Source organism: Phycodurus eques, chromosome 14 (genome assembly GCF_024500275.1).
Source record: "Phycodurus eques isolate BA_2022a chromosome 14, UOR_Pequ_1.1, whole genome shotgun sequence".
Taxonomy (NCBI): Eukaryota; Metazoa; Chordata; class Actinopteri; order Syngnathiformes; family Syngnathidae; genus Phycodurus; species Phycodurus eques.
In genome coordinates, this window is record NC_084538.1 from 21311908 (window position 1) to 21337810 (window position 25903).

Below are 25903 nucleotides of genomic sequence, written 5' to 3' on the forward strand. Positions count from 1 at the left end.
CTTTATTAAAAAAGAAAAACTGAAATATCACACAGCCATAAGTATTGAGATACTTTGCTCAGTATTTAGTAGAAGCACCCTTTTGAGCTAATACAGCCATGAGTACTTTGGGGAATGATGCAACAAGTTTTTCACACCTGGATTTAGGGATCCTCTGCCATTCCTCTTTGCAGATCCTCTCCAGTTCTGTCAGGTTGGATGGTGAACTTTGGTGGACAGCCATTTTCAGGTCTCTCCGGAGATGCTCAATTGGGTTTAAGTCAGGGCTCTGGCTGGACCATTCAAGTGAGTTGTTCTGAATCCAATCCTTCATTAGTTTAGCTGTGTGCTTAGGGTCATTGTCTTGTTGGAAGGGGAACCTTCGGCCCAGTCTGAGGTCCTGAGCACTCTGGAGAAGGTTTTCGTGCAGAATATCCATGTACTTGGCCGTATTCATCTTTCCTTCGATTGTAACCAGTCGTCCTGTCCCTGCAGCTGAAAAACACCCCCACAGCATGATGCTGTCACCACCATGCTTCACATTAGGGACTGTATTGGACAGGTGATGAGCAGTGCCTGGTTTTCTCAACACATACCGCTTAGAATTAAGGCCAAAATCTTCTATCTTGGTCTCATCAGACCAGAGAATCTTATTTCTCACCATCTTGGAGTCCTTCAGGTGTTTTTTAGCAAATTCCATGAGGGATTTCATGTGTCTTGCACTGAGGAGAGGCGTCCGTCGGGCCACTCTGCCAAAAAGCCCTGAATGGTGGAGGGCTGCAGTGATGGTTGACTTTCTACAACTTTCTCCCATCTCCCGACTGCACCTCTGGACATCAGCCACAGTGATCTTTGGGTTATTCTTTTACCTCTCTCACCAACTACCTTCCCCCCCAATTGCTCAGTTTGGCCAGACGGCCAGCTCTGCGAAGGGTTCTGGTCCACCCAAACGTTTTCCATTTAAGGATTATGAAGGCCACTGTGCTCCTAGGAACCTTAAGTGCAGCAGATTTTTTCTTTTAACCTTGGTCAGATCTGTGCCTTGCCACAATTCTGTCTCAGAGCTCTTCAGGCAGTTCCTTTGACCTCATGATTCTCATTTGCTCAGACATGTAAGGTCTTATATAGACAGGTGTGTGGCTTTCCCAATTAACTCCAATCAGTATAATCAAACACAGCTGGACTCTAATGAAGGTTGACAACCATCTCAAGGATGATCAGAAGCAATGGACAGCACCCGAGTTAAATATGAGTGTCACAGCAAAGGGTCTGAATACTTATGGTTGTGTGATATTTCAGTTTTTCTTTTTTAATAAATCTGCAAAAATTTCAACAATTCCGATTTCTTTCTGTCAATATGGGGTGCTGTGTGTACATTGAAGAAAAAAACGAACTTAAACGACTTTAGCAAATGGCTGCAATATAACAAAGAGTGAAAAAATTAAGGGGGTCTGAATACTTTCCGTACCCACTGTACAATAATAAGCATGTTAAATTAATATTTCGCTCAGTGTCAAAACTGTCAAGAAAAATGTTGCATTATCATCTTTGTCAAGAAGAGTTATAATTGTTAACATAGCAACAACTCATGCAATAGCAGACATAATATTGTGGCCTGTGTGTGAAAATACTGTACACACAATACACAACCATAAGCAATGCAACACTTGGAAAAGCCCTAAAGAAGAAGCAAACCACTGTGTAGTAAGTAACAGATGATTAATGGGTAGTTTCTGTCAAATTTCTGACATTTTACCTGGTAAAGTGAATACTGAAAAACAACCCCCATAATAAAACCACAGCCCTAATAAATTAGCCAGTTTTCAGCATATTAAATTAGTGATTGAACATAATTTTGGGGTACTAGCTGTTGTTCATGTGAGAGTGCATTGATATATGACAGCAATTGTGAAATATGGACCATAAAGGCCCCATAACTCCTTTATGTTTTCATTGTGATCTGTTTGGCATCTGTCAGCTGTATTTGGATATGACATGAGCTATCCATCACTCTTTAGTAACAAGAGTAAAAAATTATAAAATAAAATTTTAAAAAATCGAAAAAAAAATTTTGTTAATGGAAACATGCACGTGTGCCCAAGCAATTCACTTTTAAACTTCAAAATCTTTCAGACATCTATGGTTCAGGATCACGCCAGTAATTATAACTGAATATTGTGATAAATCATTTTCATCATCATTCAATCATTTTCTTTAATGGTGTGGCATGATCAACCATTTCAGGAGTTGTGTTTAACATGAGCATGAGCTATATTTGTGATAAAACCGCAGAAGGAAGCAGTGTTAAAATGTCTGATAAATGATGTACTACTTCTGTATGTAAACAACATACAGTATTCGGTAAAGTTTTTATGTATTTTTTTTTGCAAAATTAGTTGGTTAAGTATTTCATCATCATCATCAGTTACAATATACTGTCCTGTATAAGCCAGTCAAACCTTGATGTGGTATCACGTTTCATCCAGCAAGAGGCAGCAGAGTATTAAAAAGGGCTCCATTAGAATGAGTACGCACTTAATTCCAGACTGAAAAATAGCTCAAAATTAATGAATTTTCTTACACTACATCAACCACAATTGAGGTAAGATTTTGAATTTTCAAACATTACTAACACACTCAAATCTTTTATTTAAAAAAAAAAAAACATCAAAACTTTACATCATATTTGTATGAAGAAGGTAAACAAAATAGCAATCGTCATCATCCACCACATGGTACTGAGCTGTGCCTAGCTTCTCTTTGTTTGTATATGATTGTTTGCCTACGGTGGCAGACAAGTCAAACCCAGGAATGATGCAAAACCAAAAACACACGCGAACCCCAAAACAACTGCAAGAGAGAAATGCTGCAAATTGACGCCACAAAACAGAAGCGTGCCAGGGAGTGGGGGTAGTGGTCCGGTCCCCTTGTCTCTCTCTTGGGAGCTGGTTGGGGCGCTTCGTTTGGGCTGGGGTTCCACCCTGAGTCCCGGGGAGTGGGTGGTGTCACCCCGACTGGATCCCTCAACGGATGGGGGCGCTGGCTCAAGGGGGTGAAGGTGGAGGGCCGAGCCCGCCCTTCCTCAGTGTGCCGGCAGAGCAACTCCGTACACCAGTTGACTAGTATTCATGTGATATGATTTTTATTCACAAATAAGTTCCATAGACACACTATAGGCTTGAATTGCTGGTGCTGGGACCAGAGGTGGGTAGAGAAGCCAAATATTGTACTCAAGTAAGAGTGCTGTGCCAGATGTACTGTCTGAAAGTGAGAAGGATGATGTCAGGGCTTTGGAGGGAGAGCTTCATCCCTTGGGAGTGCAATGTTGTGCAATACTGAGATTTCTTTTAACAATGCCACACGAGTTAAACCAGGAAGTTAAATGAATCATGGGTGGAATTTATCAAGTACAGTGTGTCACTTGTAGAGGGACAATTTTGACATTTCATTCCAACATAAAATAATCTTAAACCTAAAAAAAAAAAAAAAAAAAAAAAAAAAAAAAAAAAAAAGATGTGCAGAAGCGCAACAATTTGCAAAATCCTAAACAGTGCAAACATGAAATGCTACTCTTTGGTCAGACTTTCCAAATGTGGCTTGCTACTTCTACACTATGAAATGGGTGTCTGTTCCTGTGATGTGTGTAATTTCCTCATCTTAAGGAATACAACAAACCAATGTTCAATATCCTGGTTGAATCCATCGCTTCTTTACAACAGCAGCCAGAAGTTGTTCAGATGACCAGTGAGGCTGGACATCAATATCAAGCTCACAGTCTTGAGGGAGTACCCATGCATCTTCATCCAGTCAACATTAATCGGACGAAAGAAAATTCAATTATGTGCCCTGCGACTGACTACCGACCAGTTCAGGGTGTAGTGTGCCTTTCACCCAAAGTCAGCTGAGATAGGCTCCAGCCCCCCGCGACCCTGTACAGGATAAGGGGTGTTGAGAATGGATGGATAGATGGAAATAAAATTAATTGATGGAATCTGTCATTTAGATTTTACGGCCACTACCCTGCTGTGTGTTTAAAAAAATATACAATCAAACATACCTTTTCATTCTCCTCTCCAAAAGTTAGCCATCTTTCTTCAGAAGTAGACGAGCGTCTTCCATGAGGGGCTAGTCTTACAGCATTTCTCTCACAGTTGTTTTGGGGTTTGCGGTTTGCTTGTCTTTTTCTTTTTGCATCATTCCTACGTTTGCAGTGTTGGACCATTTGCCCCTCCTGGCCACCATATTTGCTATATGCTTTTTCAGGGCATAGGAATTAGAAGAACACTAATTTGAATCGTAGATTAAGACAGTGGCACAGCCAGAGAATATTCAGTAGGGTGGCTAAAGGTTCGATGATGTCCTTCCAAAACCAATCGTAGACAGTGGGTGGGGGTGGGGGTGGTTGCTGATCCTTGTCTCCCCCCTTGAAAACAAATCATCAATGGGGAGTGGGGGGAGGCAGGCAGGTGTTTATTTTTTTTGGGGGGGGGGGGGGGGGGCGATCCTAGTGTGGGATTTGAAAGTAATCACAGTAAAAAGGTCTAAGTAGTACACCTATGTAAATGTAATGTTGGTTCACCTGGCAATTCTGTGTTTTTCCTGAAGTCATCAAGGCACTGAAGGCTCCCTGCATTATCTAGTGGCAACTTGTTGTTGAGGTACCAGAAGAGGAGTGTCATGAGGATAATGACGAGTGCGACGGCTGCCAGGAATCCAAGCACCTCCGGCGAAACTGAGAAACACAAACACGTCGGTTGAATTTGTACATTCTATGTCATAATGTGTGTGATAAATATGTTGAATGTCCAATAACATGTCCCTGTTCATTGTATAGAATATTCATATACTGGGCGGCACGGTAGACGACTGGTTAGCACATCCGTCTCACAGTTCTGAGGACTGGGTTTCAAATCCGGCCTTGACTGTGTGGAGTTTGCATGTTCTCCCCGTCCCTGCGTGGGTTTTCTCTGCATAGTCTGGTTTCCCAGACTATCCCACTGGAAACCAGTCCCCCGCCCCCACCACCTACAAGGGGGGCCGAGTCAGCGAGCCAGTCCGGTAGGGGACCCAACCAGGGGAATGCCACCGACCCCCCAGGGCCCAGCGAGGTCCCAAGCCCGACCGAAGGCCCCGACCAGTTCCAAAGGGAGGGGCACAGGCAAAAGACCACTGCTCCCAACACCAAAACCCCACAACCCCCAATCCAGCGAGCCACCCTTTTGCCTACCGCCCCCAGCACCCCCCGGAGAGCATGGGGGCCCCATCCACCAACAGGACCCAACGCAGGAGCCAGTAGCCAACCAAAAACGGTCATAGCCTGCCAAAGCGAGCCCAAGTTAAGCACTCGTCATGAGTAAGGACGGGTGAGGACGCCAAGAGAGGGGCGAGGAAGGCGGGGACCAAAAGGGGGAGGGGCAGACACCCAGCCCGACCCTGCCCTCCCCCCACAGGTGGGTGTATGATGCATTAAAACTGGAGGACTAGCAGAGCAGTGAAGGGGTGGGGGGCAACCAGACCGGAAACCACCACCGATGTGATGAATTCAAATTTTGAATCGCGGCAAAACCAGTGGCAGACTTATCGGTCACTCATGAAAATAGTTGCCAAACCATGCACACTGCGCGACAGGTTCAGTCTAGTTTGACGGCGTCAGCCTTTAGATGTCATGCCTGTCAAAGTGACAAGTCACCACGCGTAAAGAAATGCCTTCATATGTCAGCCAATCAGATAACAGTGATATCACAGCCCTCCTCGGACTGTGTTTTAGAACTAGGTCGGAGAAGGTTTTGAGGAATGGTGCCATTATCACGTCCCGGCCTCGAAAAAGTGTAATGCAAAGCGATCACACAGGGTGGAACCAGGCTGGTTGGGGGTTGAACTGGTACAATGGAAAAGGGGCATTCGAGTATACTGTATGTGCTTAGCCTTCTGCTATATTATGTCGTGATTCCTTTACATGGACCTGCCAGCTTAGGATACTGAGAATTTTCTAAATACTTTTGTTTTTGTACATGTGCAATAAAGATTCTAAAAAATATAGAAAAATATTTTTAAAGACATGTTGGTGGCAGCATCATGATGCTGTTTTTCTTCAGATGGAACTGGGTACTTAGACAAGGTAGAGGAAATTATGAACAGTTCCAAACACCAGTCAGTGTTAGCACAAATCTGCAGGCTTCTGCTAGAAAGTACAAAAAATACCATGAAAAGCCTTTCCTTGCAGTGGTGAAGAACTATACTACGTCACAGATCTGTGTCTAATTTTTGGTTACTGCAATTATTAAGAGCCAGTATATTGAGGACCGTTTCTCTGTACAGTACAGTACAGTACAGTACATTTTCTATGACAATAAAGAAAGATAGAACCAAACTGATTGGGAAATCATTTATCATGCAGTTAGATAGTCGGTTAGAAGTCAATCCCCAGATTTCAACCTGTAGAATATAAATTTGAACTGTTAAATTAGCCTAAAGGGGGTAATCTCTCAACACTAGCAACAACTGACATGCAAGTAGGCTGAGGTGACAACATCGTAAAAGAAGATTGCAAAAGTTTGGTGATGGAGTATCTGCAAGCAAAGCATTTGTAACTAACTATTAAGTCTTTCTCACTTCAATCTGGTGCATTGGCTCACATAAAAATGTTTTCTCCCAAATATTGCTATCTTCTAGGTTGCGTGTCAAATCCAACAGCAAATACCTGGAAATAAAAACTTAACTGCTGATCTCTTGGTATTCATCTTTTGATGTCAAACGCAAATGTTTTCAGTCTTCAGAAAAAGAAAAAAAAAAAAAAACGAATTAACCTCACTGTTCCAACAGCGTTGGAGGTGAGCTTATCAGAAATATTGGGTCTTTGGAATACAACTAACGAAAAAAGGCTCTCTCTACTGATTATGAATTCTCAGAAGGCATTGCAAACGTAACAGGATGAACTGGTGACTATTTCCTGGTGTGTTTCAAGCACTGCATACAACAATATACAGTAATCGAGCAGCAGGTTTTATGGCAAATGAAGTTGTCAGCCTTTGTACTAACATTTCACTGTTACATATTTCTATTGTGCTTCCTCCATTATGTCTCATCTGCATGGAGACTGTTGCCATGTTAAATATAAAAATGCGAAAACCCTATCTCACACTCACAAAGACACCCACATTCTCCACAGGCCCAAGCACTCTCACCAGCACTCCTGTTCACACTCCCACGCATGTTCAGAGAAGACTCTAGAGCACGATGCTACTGCACTGATTAAACACAAAATCGACCTTAAACCACCAAACCTCCGTCCATCCATCCATTTTCTGAGCCGCTTCTCCTCACTAGGGTCGCGGGTGTGCCGGAGCCGACCCCAGCTATCATCGGGTAGGAGGTACACCCTCAACCGGTTGCCAGTCAATCGCAGGGCACATACAAACAAACAACCATTCCCACTCACATTCACACCTACGGGCAATTTAGAGTCTCCAATTAATGCATGTTTTTGGAATGTGGGAGGAAACCGGAGTGCCTGGAGAAAACCCACGCAGGCACGGGGAGAACATGCAAACTCCACACAGGCGGGACCGGGGATTGAACCCCGGTCCTCAGAACTGTGAGGCTGACCCTTTAACCAGTCGGTCACCGTGCCGCCACCACCAAACCTATCATACAAAAACAAAACACTGCAATTTGATTGCTCAACAAAAAAGTGCATCCTAGCATGAATAACTTGGACAAATTGTTCACACATGGAGTATGCTACTATTATCTGGGTGCATCTGGCATCACCCTATTATATAAACAAAACAAAAAAAACTTGAATACTTACAAAATTACTTTTTTTTCCCTTGCAAACAGAGAGGACGCAGTCATCATTACTGAAAAGTGGTTTACAGAGTAAATTAACCCTTCGCACACAAGTTTCATGTTATATCTAGATTAACTCTACATCAAAAACGTTAATGTGGAACAACTAAAAACATTCAATGCCTGTATCTGTATATATTTCTTGTCAAAGGTACTTCAATTTGAGAATACACAACTGCAGCAATTCCCCCCCCCCCCCCCCAAAAAAAAGGGGGGGGGGGTCATTCAGGCATGCAATTTAGCTTCAGTAAAAACAGCTGCATTCCCCCCCCTCCCTTTTTTAAATTTTTTTCCCCCCAAACACTCATAAGGGACGGCAGCACGGTGGATGACTGGTTAGCACATCTGCCTCAAAGTTCTGAGGTCGCGGGTTGAAATCCTGCGTCCCTGTGCGGAGTTTGCATGTTCTCCCCGTGCCTGTGTGGGTTTTGTACGGCTACTCCAGATTGCTCCCACAACCCAAAAACATGTTAATTGAAGACTCTACATTCTCCGTAGTTGTGAATGTGAGTGCGAATGGTTGTTTGTTTATTTGTGCCCCACAACTGGCTGGTAACCAATTCAGGGTGTACCCCGCCTCTCGCCCGAAGTCAGCTGGGAGAGGCGGCAGCACACCCGTGACCCTGATGAGCATAAACGCAATGTTAAAAGCGTGTGTATAATTTTGCTTATGATACAACACTAAAGATAATAATTTATCCTTCCTGTAATTTGTGATTGACTGTTCTGAAGAGAAGAAAATTCATCTAAATATTGATTTTATTTTTTCCCAAAAAAAAACAGGACTATTTAGCCATAGTTAAATGTTGCACATTGTCCTATTTTTTTTCTTCATGAAGACAAGCAACACATTTCAATCGATGACAACAAACAACTGGAGACAAAACACCACAAGGAGAAAACCACATCGACAAGTATGCTCAAGGTAGTGACTGCTTAACATGATAGAACAGAACGCCTTTATTGTCATTGTATGGAGCTGATACAACAAAAAATGACAGATGATAATGATGGAAAGGGCGGTGTGGGTGGTGCAGTTTGGGATCAAACGATCACCGTGCCCTACCTTTTCTGACGCAGATCAACTCATGTACTCCACAGCTACGCTCGCCACCTGGAGAGACAATGCATTTGAATGAGCCCCACTGTGGTGAAGCGAACAAAAGACAACACGATGAATACACAGTATAATACGTTTACATCTTTCGACAAGGACAAGTGTAACATGATTAGAGGATAGTGACAGACAGAGGACACCAAGAGTCTGACATATGCGTGCTCATGATCTGCAACACTTTTCTATTCAATTATTTTGTTAATTTTCAGTTTCACATAACAAATAAACACGATGAAAAAGAATGATTTGAACATATTTTAACCATTTTTGGCAGATGGAATTCCATTACATTGATGAAATTCATCCAAAGCTAAGATCATAATTATGTTTCTTAAGCAGACTTCAAGCTTGCAACAATGGCGGCCTCTAAACAGTTTAGTGTGTTTCTACTGCAGCAGGTTTATCAGTTTCGCCTAGTTTTATGAAAAGAGAAAAGCACAGAGCAGATTTGTTTTCCCTTTTTTTGTTTGTACGGCTGGACTGTCTTTATGATCAACCTCACATTAACCACTGTTTTTTACACTGAGTATGAGTGTACATTACATTTGAGTATTCGCAGGTTCCAAGTACCGATTCCCGGATACCCGATAATGCCATTCGGACATGCAATTGTGATGAAATTGTGTTTTAATTTTAAGGTGCCATATTTTACCAAACCAACTTTTTCTAGTATTTGGGATGTAATATTGGCTCTATGGCGTCTCAGTAAACGTGAAATATGAATTTGAATCATCCACACATTCCTGAGTTCCAGACGTTCCAGGTCCTTCAAAATTCCTCGAGCTTATCTACATCACTAGCGATGCTCTCCGCCTACCTCTCCGCTCCTGAGCCAGCACTGTCAACATTAAAAAAACGTGTGCTCTCACAAGTGGGTTTTCTACACGGAGGCAACCAAACAGAGGAAAGGGGTGGTCTAAGACAAATATGGAAAAAGCAGATACAAAACTGGGTCAAACAGAATAGTCAGAGGAACCTTTTCTGGACACTCGTATGACAAAACCAAGGTCCATCCATCCATTTTCCGAGCCGCTTATCCTCACAAGGGTCGCAGGAACAAAACCAAGGTGTTTTTTTGTTTTTTAATGAAATTGACACTTTTATACTATGTCCATGTCAGAGAGTAACTCTATGGTGGTTTAAATACCCAAAATATAGGACCTTTACTCAAATATTCATTAAAAACACAAAACACAAAATTATTTAACAGGGCATAAGATTCCTTTAATATAACAATGTTTTTGCTATGTTCCTGGTTCTGTTCCTGTGTGTTTGTTTGGTTTTGCAGTTTCTGAAGTGAGCATTGGTGGGCGCACCTGCTCCGAGTTGCAATCTATGTGCTTTATGAGTGCAGCGATTGTATAGATATGTATGTTCAATCTGTGATTGTATTGATATGTATGTTCTGTATTTCCTCGGGAAAAAAAATGCTTGTAATTCCTTTTACTTGGCTTAAGTTTTTAGTTAGCACACAGCAGTTAGCACTGTCAATGCTACTTTGTTCTTCGTCTCTGCTCTTCTTCGCTTCCTTTTTGCACCATATCAAGACACTCCTTCCCGTTAGTGCCTCTAGTGGCACCAACGTCTGTGTGTGTGTTGTTTTTAAGCACTTATTATTAATTGAAGACGCCACGTCTGTCTGGTGAATGGCAAATGAAAAGGAGGCTAGGGAGAATTTATCATTAAGGATGTGTACGTGAGACTCGCGGCAAATCGCTGTACACTTTGAAGCCTTTGAAGCTGGTTAGCTTAGCTTAGTTTAGCTTACTAGCCGCTAACAACGACAGCAGACTTTCCTCGAGTGGAAACTCGGGCGAACAAGAGGAGAACCAGCGACAATGTCAACTGCTGGATGCTGTTTCAAGTTATGTTTGTGCTCTAAAGAGCAGGTTGTTCATTTACAGTATTTAGCTCTCCATACATTATTAACACTTCTGAAAATAGTTTCCTCATTAGAATCTCACAGTGCTCTTCTAATACCAATTGAACATCTCTTTTCTGGGCAGAAAAAAATTGCCTAACAAAATCCTAGCTGAAATAATATACATAAAAATAACTTGCTGTTTTCCCCTGTAGGGGACATGCGCTATGCACATTGAGGCGCCACAGAGACTCGCAACCACTTGGAGGGACAGATGATGGTAAACTTTGCAAAAAGGATGCAAATGGCTGTAGTGAACACTTTTTCGCAGAAGAGGCACGAACATAGGGTGACCTACAAGAGCGGAGGTAGAAGCACGCAGATGGATTACATCTTGTGCAGACGATGTAATCTGAAGGAGGTTACTGACTGTAAGGTAGTGGTAGGGGAGAGTGTGGCTAGACAGCATAGGATGGTGGTGTGTAAGATGACTGGTGCTGGGGAGGAAGATTAGGAAGACAAAGGCAGAGGCATGAACCATGTGGTGGAAGCTGAGACAGGAAGAGGTGAGACAGGCTCTCGGTGGACAGGAGTAGCTTCCAGAAGACTGGACCACTGCAGCCAAGGTGATCAGAGAGCCAGGCAGGAGAGTGTTTGGTGTATCTTCTGGCAGGAAAGGAGAGAAGGGGACTTGGTGGTGGAATTTCACAGTACAGGAAATCATACAAGGAAAAGGGTTAGCTAAGAAGAAGTGGGACACAGAGGACTGAGGAGAGGTGAAAGGAATACATTGAGATGCGACATAGGGCAAAGGTAGAGGTGGCAAACGCCAAACAAGAGGCACATGACGACATGTATGCCAGGTTGGACACTAAAGAAGGGGAAAATTATCTATACAGGTTGGCCAGACAGAGGGATAGAGATGGGAAGGATGTGCACCAGGTTAGGGTGGTTAAGGATAGAGATGGAAATATGTTGACTGGTGCCAGCAGTGTGCTAGCTAGATGGAAAGAATACTTCAAGGAGTTGATGAATGAGGAAAATGAGAGAGAAGGGAGAGTAGAAGAGGCAAGTGTGGGAGAACAGAAAGTGGCAATGATTAGTAAGGGGGAAGTTAGAAAGGCATTAAAGAGGATGGAAAATGGAAAGGCAGTTGTTCCTGATGACATTCCTGTGGAGGTAAGGAAGCATCTAGGAGAGGTGGCTGTGGAGTTTTTGACCACCTTGTTCAATAGAATTTTAGCGCGTGAGAAGATGCCTGAGGAATGGAGGAAAAGTGTGCTGGTGCCCATTTTTAAGAACAAGGGTGATGTGCAGAGCTGTGGGAACTATAGAGGAATAAAGTGGATAAATGTTGGCTATATTGTAGAAGTTATCATTTATTTGCTTAGCTTGCATTAGCATTATGGACAATTTTTAGAAAGAAAGATGTCTCGCCTTCAAGAAGATGACTCAGCAGGAATCATCTGAGAGAAGGACGTGGCCGGGACGTGGCAGGTGTTGGTGCCATGTTTTCACCTTGAAACCCTCCCCTTAGTGTGTTGTGTCTTGTAAACTTAGAAACCTCCCTATTGTCAAATAAATGCAGGAGCGACGGGAGAGATTGTTTAGAGCGTGTTGAGAGGCTGTAATCTGAACAATCTCCCATGCGCCCTCCTCATGAGAAAAAGAAACCAGCGTCTTCATTCCTTTTGTGTCTATTTTTTATAATGTTGGGCAAGATAAATCCAACAATGAGCCACACAATGAAGTTATGGGAAAGAGTAGTAGAGGCTACACTCTGCTATTTGCGAGCAACAGTATGGTTTCATGCCTAGAAAGAGTACCACAGATGCATTATTTGCCTTGAGGGTGTTGATGGAAAAGTACAGAGAAGGTCAGAAGGAGCAACATTGTGTCTTTGTAGCTCTAGAGAAAGCTTATGACAGAGTACCCAGAGAGGAACTGTGGTACTGCATGCGGAAGTCTGGAGTGGCAGAGAAGTATGTTAGAACAATACAGGACATGTACGAGGGCAGCAGAACAGTGGTGAGGTGTGCTGTAGGTGTGACAACCGTCCAGAGCAAGGTGGGTCAACCATCCAGACCAATGGTGAGTGCTCCCAGGTTATTACCTTCTCTTAAATTAATTAAATTCTTATTTGACCTATAATCGCTACACACCTTTGTTTTATTGCAAAACAATACAATCAATCAATCAATCAACTTTGATTCAGCAGACTCATGGTCCATTAGAAAACACATACAGTACAGAACACTACATAATAAGACACATAAAAGGAAAGTAGATCAGGAAAATCTTCATATTTAATGACCATGATTAGTTTTTACCCAATTACCTTACAAGAAACAAGAAGAATATAAGAAATTTCACCTGCACTGTCCAGTATGCAGGTATTTATTAACAGTCACGTTAGATCCATTTTCAGCTAAAAGGTTACTGAATTAATTTCCGGCTATTGAATCATTTCGGATCATATCGTTCTAAACATCCCTAATACAACCCCAATTCTAATGAACTTGGGACATTGTGCTAAACATAAATAAAAATAGAATACAATGATTTGCAAATCATGTTCAACCTATGTTTAATTGAATACACTACAAAGACAAGATGTTTAATGTTCAAACTGATAAACTTCATTGTTTTTAGCAAATAATCATGAACTTGGAATTTTATGGCAGCAACACATTCCAAAACAGCTGGGACAGGGTCATGTTTACCAGTGTTATATCACCTTTTCTTTTAACAACATTCAATAAACATTTGGGAACTGAGGACACTAATTGTTGAAGCTTTGTAGGTGGAACACATTTTCAATGGGAGACAGGTCTGGACTGCAGGCAGGCCAATCTAGTACCCGCACTCTTTTTCTACGAAGCCACGCTGTTGTAACACGTGCAGAATGTGGTTTGCCATTGTCCTGCAGAAATAAGCAGGGGCGTCCATGAAAAATACATTGCTTGGATGGCAGCATGTGTTTCTGCAAACCTGTATGTACATTTCAGCATTAATGGTGCCTTCACAGAAGTGTAAGTTACCCATGCCATTCGCACTAACACAGCCCCATACCATCACAGATGCTGGCTTTTGCACAACCGACATTGTCCCAGATGATCGCACTACTTGTCACTTTAAACCGCATACACTCCTTGAAGTCTCAGCGCCCTTTGCACAATGGTCATTGCACCGGACTATTGCAACATTAGTCGTTCGAACTGCTCTAAGTGCTAGAGGATTCTGCATCTTTTTGCACAATTGTTTTTTGTCAATGTATTTATGTCCCCAAAGTGTTCTGTAAATTGACTGTTTGTTGTACTAGAGCGGCTCCAACTACCGGAGACAAATTCCTTGTGTGTTTTGGACATACTTGGCAAATAAAGATGATTCTGATTCTGATTCTGATTGAACTTTGCCTCCATAACAGTCCGGATGCTTCTTTTGCTCTTTGGCCCGGAGGACACGACATCCACAATTTCCAAAAAGAATTTGAAACGTGGACACGTTGCACCACAGCCACTTTGCATCAGTCCATCTTAGATGAGCTCGGGCCCAGAGAAGCCGGCGACATTTCTGGGTGTTGTTGCTAAATGGCTTTTGCTTTGGATAGTAGTTTCAAGTTGCACTTACGGATGTAGAGCCGAACTGTATTTACTGACATTGGTTTTCTGAAGTGTTCCTGAGCCCATGTGGTGATATCCTTTAAACACCGATGTAGGTTTTTGATGCAGTGCTGCCTGAGGGATCGAAGGTCACTGGCATTCAATGTTGGTTTTGGCCTTGTCGCTTCCATGCAGTGATTTCTGCAGATTCTCTGAATCTTTTGATGATATTATGGAGCGTAGATGATGAAATCCCTAAATTCCTTGCAATTGTACGTTGAGGAACATTGTCCTTAAACTGTTCAACTATTTTCTCACGCACTTGTTCACAAAGAGGTGAACCTCGCCCCATCTTTGCTAGTGAATGACTGAGCAATTCAGGGAAGCTCCTTTTATACCCAATCATGGCACCCACCTGTTCCCAATTAGCCTGTTCACCTGTGGGAAGTTCGAAACAGGTGTTTGATGAGCATTCCTCAACTTTCTCAGTCTTTTTTTCCACCTGTCCCATCTTTTGTGGAACATGTTGCAGCCATAAAATTCTTAATTAATGATTATTTGATAAAAACATCAGTTTGAACATTAAATATCTTGTCTTTGTAGTGTATTCAATTAAATATAGGTTGAACATGATTTGCAAACCATTGTATTCTGTTTTTATTTATGTTTAACACAACGTCCAACTTCATTGGAATTGGGGTTGTACATAGTTAGTTTTGAAATCAGAAGACAAAGATAACAGTTTGTTCAACTATTGTTCAAGTGACTGCAAAAAAAGGGGTTTGGTAACAAAAACATTTATAATATCTCAATGTTATTATTTATTACACGTGACAATTTTAAATTTTGGTACAGATTTTAGCAAGAATCATGAAAGTTTGCTTTGATTTCGCAGGCCACGTAAAATGATGTGACGGGCCGGATGCGCTCCGGGGCCTTGAGTTTGACATCCATCCATCCATCCATCTATCCATCTGTCTATCCAACTGTCTATCATGAGGTCGTTTCTACCTCATTTTGGGCTTGAACATTTTGCCACTCAAAACTACACGTTTCAGTGGTCCAAGCGCAGTACTCATATCTAACAGCACAGCACCAGATTCTCCTGTTTAAGTAGACTAACATTGCAAACTCATTAAAAATAATCTATACATTACTTACAGTATGTCCTCCAGACTACCACGAAGTTGCTGTAATTCTTAACTATTACTCACACTTGTCAAAGCCTCTGAGTCTCTGAGCTGTGCAGCAGGGGATCAGCCTACAGGTTGAAGTTTCAAATAGCCCTGACGCCTTCCACTCTAAATCTGTATCACAGCTACAAAAAGATTAAAATCATCGACTGACTGTAACCCGTAGCGTCCTATAGTGTAACACCATAACATTGGTTGTTCCATTGTGACAAGGCATCGTTACAAAATAATTGCCATTCAGTGTCTTTATCTACAGGTCACACTTGCATTTCCGTAATGTGGTACCTCAATATTCGAAGGCCCCGCAACATTGTACAACTTGGAATTCAACGACAATTTCAGAAAGGTATACCTTAAACTTGCACTTGCACCTCACTAGAACTCAAGTAAATTCTGAGTAATAGACCAAAAGCTGTTTGTCAGCTGAAGACAAATGAAAGAAGACAGCCAGTCCGAATGGAGTATTCAACATTGCTAAGTATTTCAGTGTCACACAAGCAAGAGAGGATGAAATGTTAAGCTTGAAGCTGACTGGTGGTAATCACAGGTATTCATGTTAATAGTGAAGATAATAAGGCTGAATTCAGGCAGTGAGGTTGACTGCTAAAATAAGCAACCATAATTAGCTAGCCGCCATCCGCCATCTGGCGGCTAGCTAACTTTTTGTTTGATACGTCTCATTACAGATACACGCCCAGATCTCCTTATAAACATATAGTTGTATTACACGTGGTCGCACGGAAACAACAAACGCACAAAATATCAATCAATGAAATGTGCGTAAGCAGACAGCCCGTAATTTCTATCAATTTATTCAGGTAAAGGCAAAGCAAAATCAGTTCTCTTTCAGTAACTGTGTCGAGAGTAGAGAGTAATTGCCTCATTTACAGAACAATGGTGACAAGATGGTGAAGAATGGTGAAAAAAACTGAACGAGCAAGCCCTTTGGGTATACAAAATAGAAAAGCCCAATTGGTGGGCTGTTCACACCCGAGTTGGGATATTAGTTTAAACTAATCCAGCCACTCGGCTCCTCCTGAGGCATTATAGGTAGAAAAGCCAAATATCTGGGCTTTTGGGCATTCTAGTGTTAAAGAATAGAATGATGACCCAATTAATTATTGTTCTACTCTATCCAGTGTACTCCATCACCCTCAGCACAGGATACACACTTGTAAAGTACTATTTACAAATTCCCCCTAATAATGCCAATGATTGACCTTGTAATTTGTGGATTCGTGTTGACGCCCCTCAGGCACACACGGTGCACATGCCAATTACTGCCACTGTGTCTATGAGCATACTTAGCGAGCAAAACAAAACTGGTCTGAAACAGGCATTGTCCTATGTAGCTGTCAAGTTGAATATGATAGCTAAATACATTTTGTAGCACCTCGGACTGTTTATGATGCAAGCCTCAGAATTTTACTGCTGACAAAGACTGTTGTCGGTCTCACAGCTGTAACAAGAATCCCAAAGAAAACAAAATCGGTTAATATGTTAGATAAGTCAGTCTTTGTGTACCCCACTTATGGTCCATATTTCATATATTGGCACAATACTGATGACATTGGTGCTGAGGTATACAATCCCATCAGGACCAAAGTCAAATGTAGAGAATAAGTGACATTTTTTTTTGCCAGCCAATCGCACGACACATATAGACAAACAACCATTCACACGCTCATTAGCACCTAAGGACAATAAAGAGTCCTCACTGAACCTAGCATACATGTTTTTGAAATGTGGGAGGAAGCCGGAGTACCTGGAGAAAACCCACGCAAGCACAGAGAGAACATGCAAACTCCACACAGCAAGGCCAGAGTCTGGATTCAAACCCCAAACCTCAGAATTATGACGCAGATATGCTAACCCTACTAGCAATGAAATATGAGTAGCGTATTTTGCCCTCTCTTCATCAGTGATTCTCAAAGTGTGGTACTAGTACCATTAGTGGAGCGCAGGTTTCTTCGAGTGGTTCACGACAGACTCCCTAACCGGGTTTACAGACTAGAGAGACTATTTTGTCATTCCGAATGAAGCTCTATGGCCAACTGTTTACATGTGACATGATCTATTCCGATTGGGTGCATACATGTGCACTACATTTAATCGGAACAGCCGTGTGACATGCACACTTCGTCGTGAACATTACTTCACTTCCCAAGATGGAGGTCAGTCATCCATTCAGCACAGTAGTTGGGATTGTTTTTATATGTTTATTAAAAAAAAAAAAAAAAAAAAAAAGCTTGATATAAACAATTTATGAGTAGCTAAAAACAAGATCTCCGTCGGATTCGAACTCCGTCAGGAGGCGCCATATTCACGCTGTACATAAACGATTACGATACCGCGCATTTACTTCGAGACGGAGCATGAGCAAGCAGAGCTTTCTGATTTAATTCAATTCTTCATTTTTTTTTCTAATCCAGTACAGATTATTATACAGTTACGCTACATTATACATCTAAGTACAGTTCAGTTGTTTAACTTTTAAGTATAAAACAATTGCATTTAACCATATAGAAATGTTGGTTTTCGAACATTTATTTTGGTAGAATTTTTTATTTAACATTTATGTGCCATTTTAATTAATTGCATTTAATCATTTAGAAATGTTAGTTTTCAAAAATGTGTACCGAAATAAATATTATTTGAATTTGATTACGTGATTGAAAGGGTGCATGATTACCATTCTATGATTACAAATGGCTAGATTTTTGTTGTTGTTGTTGTTTTTTTTAATTGGCTTTTGTGCCCTCTTTTTAGTGACATTTCAAATCGTGTTTATTACACTGAAAGCTTTCAGACATCACGGCGTTAATACACTAAAGCTGAATATGCAAACAAAGTTACATAAACGGTCTTCACAAAATGGGGCGAAAAACACTGGTGTCACAAATAATGCCGGCATTACACTGATTACAAACGAAAGGACGTCAAGCGGCTGCAATAAAGAGACTTGCAGTACATTTGAAGGTTTCGTTCATTGACGTGCCACCGTCGATAGTGGAGCTGCCCCTTCAGCACCAACAAAATGAGATTCGAGTCCACAGCAAACCGCTAACAATAAGCAGTGAAACTTCCACGTCATTCGACCGGGACCATTATTATTCTGGTGAGGCTAGCACAGAACATTTTAATCACAACATGTCACCCACATGGCGGGCGCTCATCAGCAGAGGCTAAGCAGAAAGAAAGCGACTTACCATCAATCGCCATGATGTCGTGTTTTGGCTTCAACCAAAGCGGCCGGTGAAGAAGGGGGAGGACGGACCACTTGCAAGCGTGTGTGGGGGGGGGGAAGCTTAGCCCTTGAAGAAAATCACACACTCGAAATAGCGCCTGCAGCCAAAGAAACATAACATAACAGAACGTGATGATTCTCGTTTTGAAATGCCTTAATGGTTTTAAATGTTAATGTTAAGAAGTATTTCTTCTTTTTTTGAACGCATTTTTGAGGGCCTAAACATACCTCAATTCGACACAAATTTTGCACGCACATCGGGCCTGGCGAAAAACTCGATATTTTAGTGGTTTTACGTGAAACTTCCCCCCCCCCAAAAAAAGAAAATGGCCCCCGCACTACGTGTCACTTACAACTACAACAAAAATGGGAGGCACGTGCAGCACCCCGAGACGAAAAAAAAAAAAAAAAAGAAAAAATTCAGCAGAAGCCATATTGTAAAATGCACAGGAAGTGAGCAATGGTTTTTTGAAAATACAATTTTGGACCTTGTTGGACCATTTTTTAAAATTAGTTTTTTTCACATTTACAGGCCTCATACTTTTGCGAACTTGGCCAACCACTTTTATCTGATGGACTTCACACTTAGTGTGTCGCATCTCGAGACCCGAGACATTTCAGTTGTATTCACTGCCATTGACGGCTTTAGAAGTCAAATATCCATGTTAACTGGGAAGACTGGCAGTGAATGAGTTAAACTATTTTCATTTCGCCATACTATATGACGGGGGCGGGGGATCAAACTTTGCATATCAAATTAATTCACCACAAAACAGGAAATACTTAATAACTCCCGTGCACATGCTCCAAAAAAAATCCCAGAATTTCACGCTTCATAATAGTCATGCCCTGAACACATTTGTGTGACAATATTTCATTGTAGCTATAGCGCCACCCAGTGGCGACAAAGAAAACTGTCTTCATTTGCATTTTAATGTACTACAAGTCGGGCACAATCTTGCTTTGAACAACAACAAAAAAAATGAATAAATAAAAAATGTTGACGTTTTGGCGTGGGCGTGGCAGTATGGCGAATTTTGATGATGCGCCGTGACAGCAAAAGCTGAAAAATGTCACTGAGGATGGTCATTTCTTTTCAGAATTTCACGTACTTGATGACAGTTCACACGTAAGGGCATCTTTGCACCAAAAATTAAAAAATGAAAACATCTTTTGTACAAAGAGCGCTACCTACTGGCACAATGAAATGACATGTTTCATGCTTTATTGTCCTCCTGCTAGAAGGTTACGCCGATCGACTTAATATTTGCTCAGAAGACATTTAATTGAGACATGGATGGATAGTAATAATCATCATAATAACAATAGATTTAATTGCTATGCGCTTTTAATGGCACTCAAGGTCACCCTTACAACACACTAATGAAACGACGACAACTTTCTGATAATGAAAAAGTAAGAAAATGTGCAAAAGTCAGATGGAGTAATATTCACGGGCCTTTGACTTGACTACTGCGTCAGCATAGGTCACTGACAGACTACAGCGTGTGCAAATATCTGTACAAATTCTGATTATGTCGCCGCCGACAGCACCGCACCGTAAACCAAGGACTCCCTATTACGGCTGTGCGCAAATCGGCGGTGGCTCGAGTTGGGATTCGAGTGGGCCTGAAAAAGCGATCATCAAATCAGAATTTTCTGACTCGAATCAGAATGAATCTGATATCATTCTACTTGCTTTACTCTGGCAAGAGCTGCAACTGCTGCCATGCCGAATTTACTTTAAAAACTACAAAATATTTCACAATTTCTAGCCTGGAAACCTTCCTGGAAGGCATCCTCTTTGGTTCAACACTGGAACTCCCAGACAGCCATCATTTGGTGTTAACCCCCTATCTCTACCACTGGGCCATCACTTGACAGGATGTTTTTTTTATCTAATATACTTAATTACTGACTGTAGTTAGAGCTCTCAGTGCCATGTGGCACACATTGGCCACAATTGCCAATTCTGTAATCTGTAGGTCTTTACGGGAGCAGGTGAGTGACCCACTGCTCAACCCCAGGCCCTGGTAACCCGAAGTGGTCTCCCATCCAAGTCCTAAGCAGGACGCACCCCGCTTAGCTTCCGAGATCGGACAAAATCAGGTACTTCCAGATCACTGTGCAAGGGGCTATGAATTTAGCTGTACTTTAATTAGTAAGTTGACTTCATGCCTTTTATTTCATACCTGTGACGCTCTGAGTTTATTTTTAGTTAATTTTCTACATTTGCTCAATAATAAATGCAGTGAGTTTTAAAATGACAATGATTTGCATTAAATCAGTAATGCACCAGTGCAATGAGGAAAAAAATGACATTGCGTCACAATTTGTCTTTTTCTTTGTTTTGTACCGCCAACAAACAAACAAGAAGAAGGCAAAAATAAAATATTTAAAAGAATATTTTCCTCAGTTTTGTATGTGCATGCTTGCTTGCTAAACCACTGGTTCTCCACTTTTGTCACCCCGGGGCCCCCATTTTCCTGTTGTTGCAAAGTCGCGACCCACTTCCATAAAAATTAAGAATAATAAAGAATTGTGTTTGTTTGTTTGTTTAAAAATAGCTTCTGAAAACATGGACAGTATATTATATTTTTAAATACTATTCCGAATGAGTTTGCAGTACCACCAAAGGCGTATTGTTTGTCCATGATGTCCACCAGCCAAAAGCTGAGCTGCACTGTATTAGTTTACAGTGCAAGGAAGAAACATTTCTTGTCACTTTCCTACAATGCTGCGTGTGGGAACTTAGTTCGCCTCTGTACCGAAAAAATCTGAATACGAGTACATGTCTTTTTTTTTTTTTTACAAGCTGTCCACGACCCACCGAAAATAGGTCTGCGACCCAAATTTGGGTCTCTTTTAATGTTGATTGCATCCATGCAGCTGCTGTACTGCATTCCCTGATCACCAACACTGACAAAGACAACCCAACTGGTGAGCAGGCATATGTAACTAGACTGTCAATTTTGTTTTCATTGATATATTCAGTGATTGTTTTGATACATTTTTTAGCACATAATCATGATCAAAGAATACACTCCAATGCATTTGCAGCAAATGACAACAGCATGCTGATATTAAATCAGAAATGCTTTGCATGCTGTCCACACAAAACCAAACCACTTTTCCTCTTCACTCCTATTTTTAGCACCAGCGCTGCTCAAACGCCATCTGTTGGACCCGTCATTGGAACTTCACGGTGTAGTCATAGAAATGGGTTTCTCCGCTTTAATTTTTAAGATCATCAAACAAATGTAAATATCAGACGAAAGTAAACTCTCTTTTTAAATGGCGACTGTATTTATTTAGGGGAAAAAAACTAGTCAAGGCTACCTGGCCCTGTGTGGAAAAAGTAATGCCAGCCCCCTCCCTAATTCAGTCTTATGGCAGCAACAACCCCCAGATTTATACTGAAATCAAAATTGCGCCGTGGTCTATCACTAACCTAAGCTAACAAAGTAGTGAAGTCAAAATTACATCTCCTTCTTTTCCTTTGGGCTTGTCCCTTTAGGGGTCGCCACAGGGGGTCATCCTTTTCCCTGTAAGCCTATCTCCTGCATCCTCCTATCGAACACCAACTGCCCTCATGTCTTCCCCCACGACATCCATCAACCTTCTCTTTGGTCTTCCTCAAGCTCTCTTGCCTGGCAGCTCCATCCTCATCATCCTTCTACCAATATACTCACTATTTCTCCTCTGGACGTGTCCAAACCATCGAAGTCGGCTCTCTCTAACTTTGTCTCCAAAACTTCGAACCTTGGCTGTCCCTCTGATGAGCTCATTTTATCCAAACTGGTCACTCCGAAAGGGAACCTCAACATTTTAATTTCCTCCACCTCCAGCTCTGCTTCCTGTTGTCTCTTCAGTGCCACTGTCTCTAATCCGTACATCATGGCTGGCCTCACCACTGTTTTATCAACTTTGCCCTTCATCCTAGCAGAGACTCTTCTGTCACATAACACACCTGACAGCTTCCTCCACCCGTTCCAACCTGCTTGGACCCGTTTCTTCACTTCCTGACCACACTCCCCATTGCTCTGGACAGTTGACCCCAAGTATTTAAAGTCCTCCACCCTTTCTGTCTCTTCTCCCTGTAGCCTCACTCTTCCCCCACCACCCCTCTCATTCATGCACATATATTCTGTCTTACTTCGGCTAATCTTCATTCCTCTTCTTTCCAGTGCATGCCTCCATCTTTCTCACTGTTCCTCCAGCTGCTCCCTTCTTTCACTGCAGATCACAATGTCATCTGCAAACATCATGGTCCACGGGGATTCCAGTCTAACCTCATCTGTCAGCCTATCCATCACCATGATTTTCTCAAAATGCTTCATTACCGATGAAGTTGGTGCAACAGGACAGTAGTCATTATTCTCAGCTTGACCTTTTTTTGGCACATGATAAAGACACTCAGTTACCGCCGTACTTACTGTTTTTTTTTATTTTTATTTTTTATATTATTGAGTATAGTGACCCTAGTGAGGATACGCGGTAAGGAAAAATTGATGGATGGATGGATGGATGTTCGGAGTATTTACTGTAATTTTGTAATTATGACTTTAATGCAGCCCTACGGGGGCACAAACCAGTGCAAACTGTAGGCATATCCCAAGCCCGGATAAATGCAGAGGGTTGTGTCAGGAAGGGCATCTGGCTCAAAACTTTGCCAAACAAATATGAGAGTGTTCATCCAAAGGATTCCATACCAGGTTGGTCGTGCCCAGGTTGACAACGTCCGCCACCAGCGCCGTTAACCTACAGGGCGCCGGTGGAAATTCAGCCACTGTGTCGAAGACGAAAGAGAGGTTTCTTCCGTCGATTCACCTCGCAAATACACACACTATCCAACAAAATGGACGACCTTCATCCCCTCACAAAGACCAGTAAGGAATTTGCACGTTCTGCCACCCTCTATTTCACGGAGACTTTGCTTTGTGAGTGCAACCCGTTGGCGCCGTAGTGCTGCCCAACTTCCAACTACACCGAGCGGTGTTAAGCTTTCAAGTAAAAATGTTAACAATTTCATATAAAAATGGAATTGCATGGAAAAATCTGAATTTATAAGGGGGGAAAAGTGGATTACGTTGTGTTAAACAATGACCTTACAATCAATCAATCATCTTCGATGAGCTCGGGCCCAGATAAGTTTCTGGGTGTTGCTGATAAATGGCTTTTGCTTTGCATAGTAGAGTTTCAAGTTGCACTTACGGATGTAGCGCCGAACTGTATTTACTGACATTGGTTTTCTGAAGTGTTCCTGAGCCCGTGTGGTGATATCCTTTACACAATTATGTCGGTTTTTGATGCAGTGGGATCGAAGGTTGGTTTTCGGCCTTGCTGCTTACATGCAGCGATTTCTCCAGATTCTCTGAACCTTTCGATGATATTATGGACCGTAGAGGATGAAACACCTAAATTCATTGCAATTGTACGTTGAGGAACATTGTGCTTAAACTGTTCGACTATTTTCTCACGCATATGTTCAAAAGAGGTGAACCTCGCCCCATCTTTTCCAGAAATTCAGGGAAGCTCCTTTTATACCCAATCATGGCACCCACCTGTTCCCAATTCGTGTTCAAGATCCCTAAAATTCAGGGTACACACACTTAACACCAGGCATGTGCACACATACACTCCAAGTGGTGCCCTTTGGCCCTGTACAAGAAAAGCCGCCCTTTTTTTTTTGCATTCATCATTATTTGAAAAAAAATACTCTCGCTGTCATCAATTCCACCCAAAGAGTTTTCATATTTGAGGGGCATTTATTTGAGAATTTTAAAGAAGATCCCACCTTAAGTTACTTGTCAATCAGGGGCCTTTTAAATGGTGCCATGTGTGTGCTGACCCCCATTTAACATACGTTTAAATGTTATAAGAGGGTGTGTGCACTTGTGCAACTACAATACCTCAGTTGTTTATTTTTACTTCCCTTTAAAATATTCTATTCAGATTTATATTATATTACAAAAATTTGCCATTTGAAAAGGGGTGTGCAGACTTTTTTATATCCACTGCAGCTTCCCATCACCTTGGTTAATAGTTGTATTATTGACTGTTTTAACAGAAATAAATACATAAACATATTCTACAGGTTTTTTTTCTTCTTAATTGTATGACTTATTTTGGTGATAGGTGCCCTTTTTTTTGGCTTGAGCACTTGCACCCAAAAATGTCTGTGTACTTGCCTGCTTATCACAGATTGTGGCGTTTTCGGTCATGCTGAGACCCCGTGTTTGTTCTTCATGTTTGATGATGAGGATCAAGTGATACACAATGGATTGATAGAGCTTTTCTGAGATATGTGAAGACGCAAAGAAACTACTAAAATACGGAGTCAATTTCTATTCGTAATGATAATTCAGTTGCAGGGGCAAAGGTACAGTCGTGCTAAAAAATATTGGCAACCTGGGGTGCAACCTCTCCAAGCCAAATGGCACATTTGTTTATGTCGTAGTTTTGACACAAGGCTATGTGACTTCCTAGCCAAGAGAAGCTGTGATATGATTTGAAGGGCCCACGACTTTGTCTCCCTCGAGCCAGCTATAGACAAATCTCCCACAGAACCGCAACAACAGTAGCGCCCCAGAACACCACAGTCGGTTAGGAACCGGACGCATCCAGTGAGTCGCGACTCACCAAAACTCAGCCTACGGTGATAAGAAACACAAACTCTGATGCAGACCTGTCTTTTAGCTTAGTACACGGCATCTTTCACTACTTATACGTTGTGTGAAACACTCTAATAACACATTGGTACTGGCTATTGTTAACAGGACACTAATACATGTGTGTACTTGTGTGTTGCTACTCACTTGTCATTAAAACATTAAACCGTACTAACTTATACTCCTGCCCACACAATATCTTCCATCAACTGCTTCGCCGCTCCACCCACTGGAAATGCTGAAGGTACACAAATTTAATAGAATATCATGACAATTCTTACAAATTAAAAATGTGTGGATGCCATTCAGTCAGCAGTCATATTTTTCAAACAATTGTCAATATTGGACAAATTCTGCCAGGGTATGGAAACTTATGAGCAAAACT

The 25903-nt window shown here is 41.7% G+C and overlaps 1 protein-coding gene across 3 annotated transcripts in view; it reads right to left on the minus strand.

The window, feature by feature from the left end:
* The window catches only part of syt14a (synaptotagmin XIVa), a 95909-nt gene that overhangs the window by 46335 nt on the left and 23671 nt on the right, over positions 1-25903 (minus strand). For 2 of the 3 annotated variants that reach the window (XM_061696385.1, XM_061696384.1), the window contains exons 9-10: positions 8894-8941; positions 4559-4711 (exon numbers count right to left, since the gene is read on the minus strand). In XM_061696385.1, coding sequence (XP_061552369.1) covers positions 4559-4711; positions 8894-8941 — 201 coding nt within the window. Of the gene's footprint in view, positions 1-4558; positions 4712-8893; positions 8942-18809; positions 18946-25903 lie in introns of all 3 variants that reach the window. The other variant, XM_061696386.1, reaches the window with a different exon arrangement.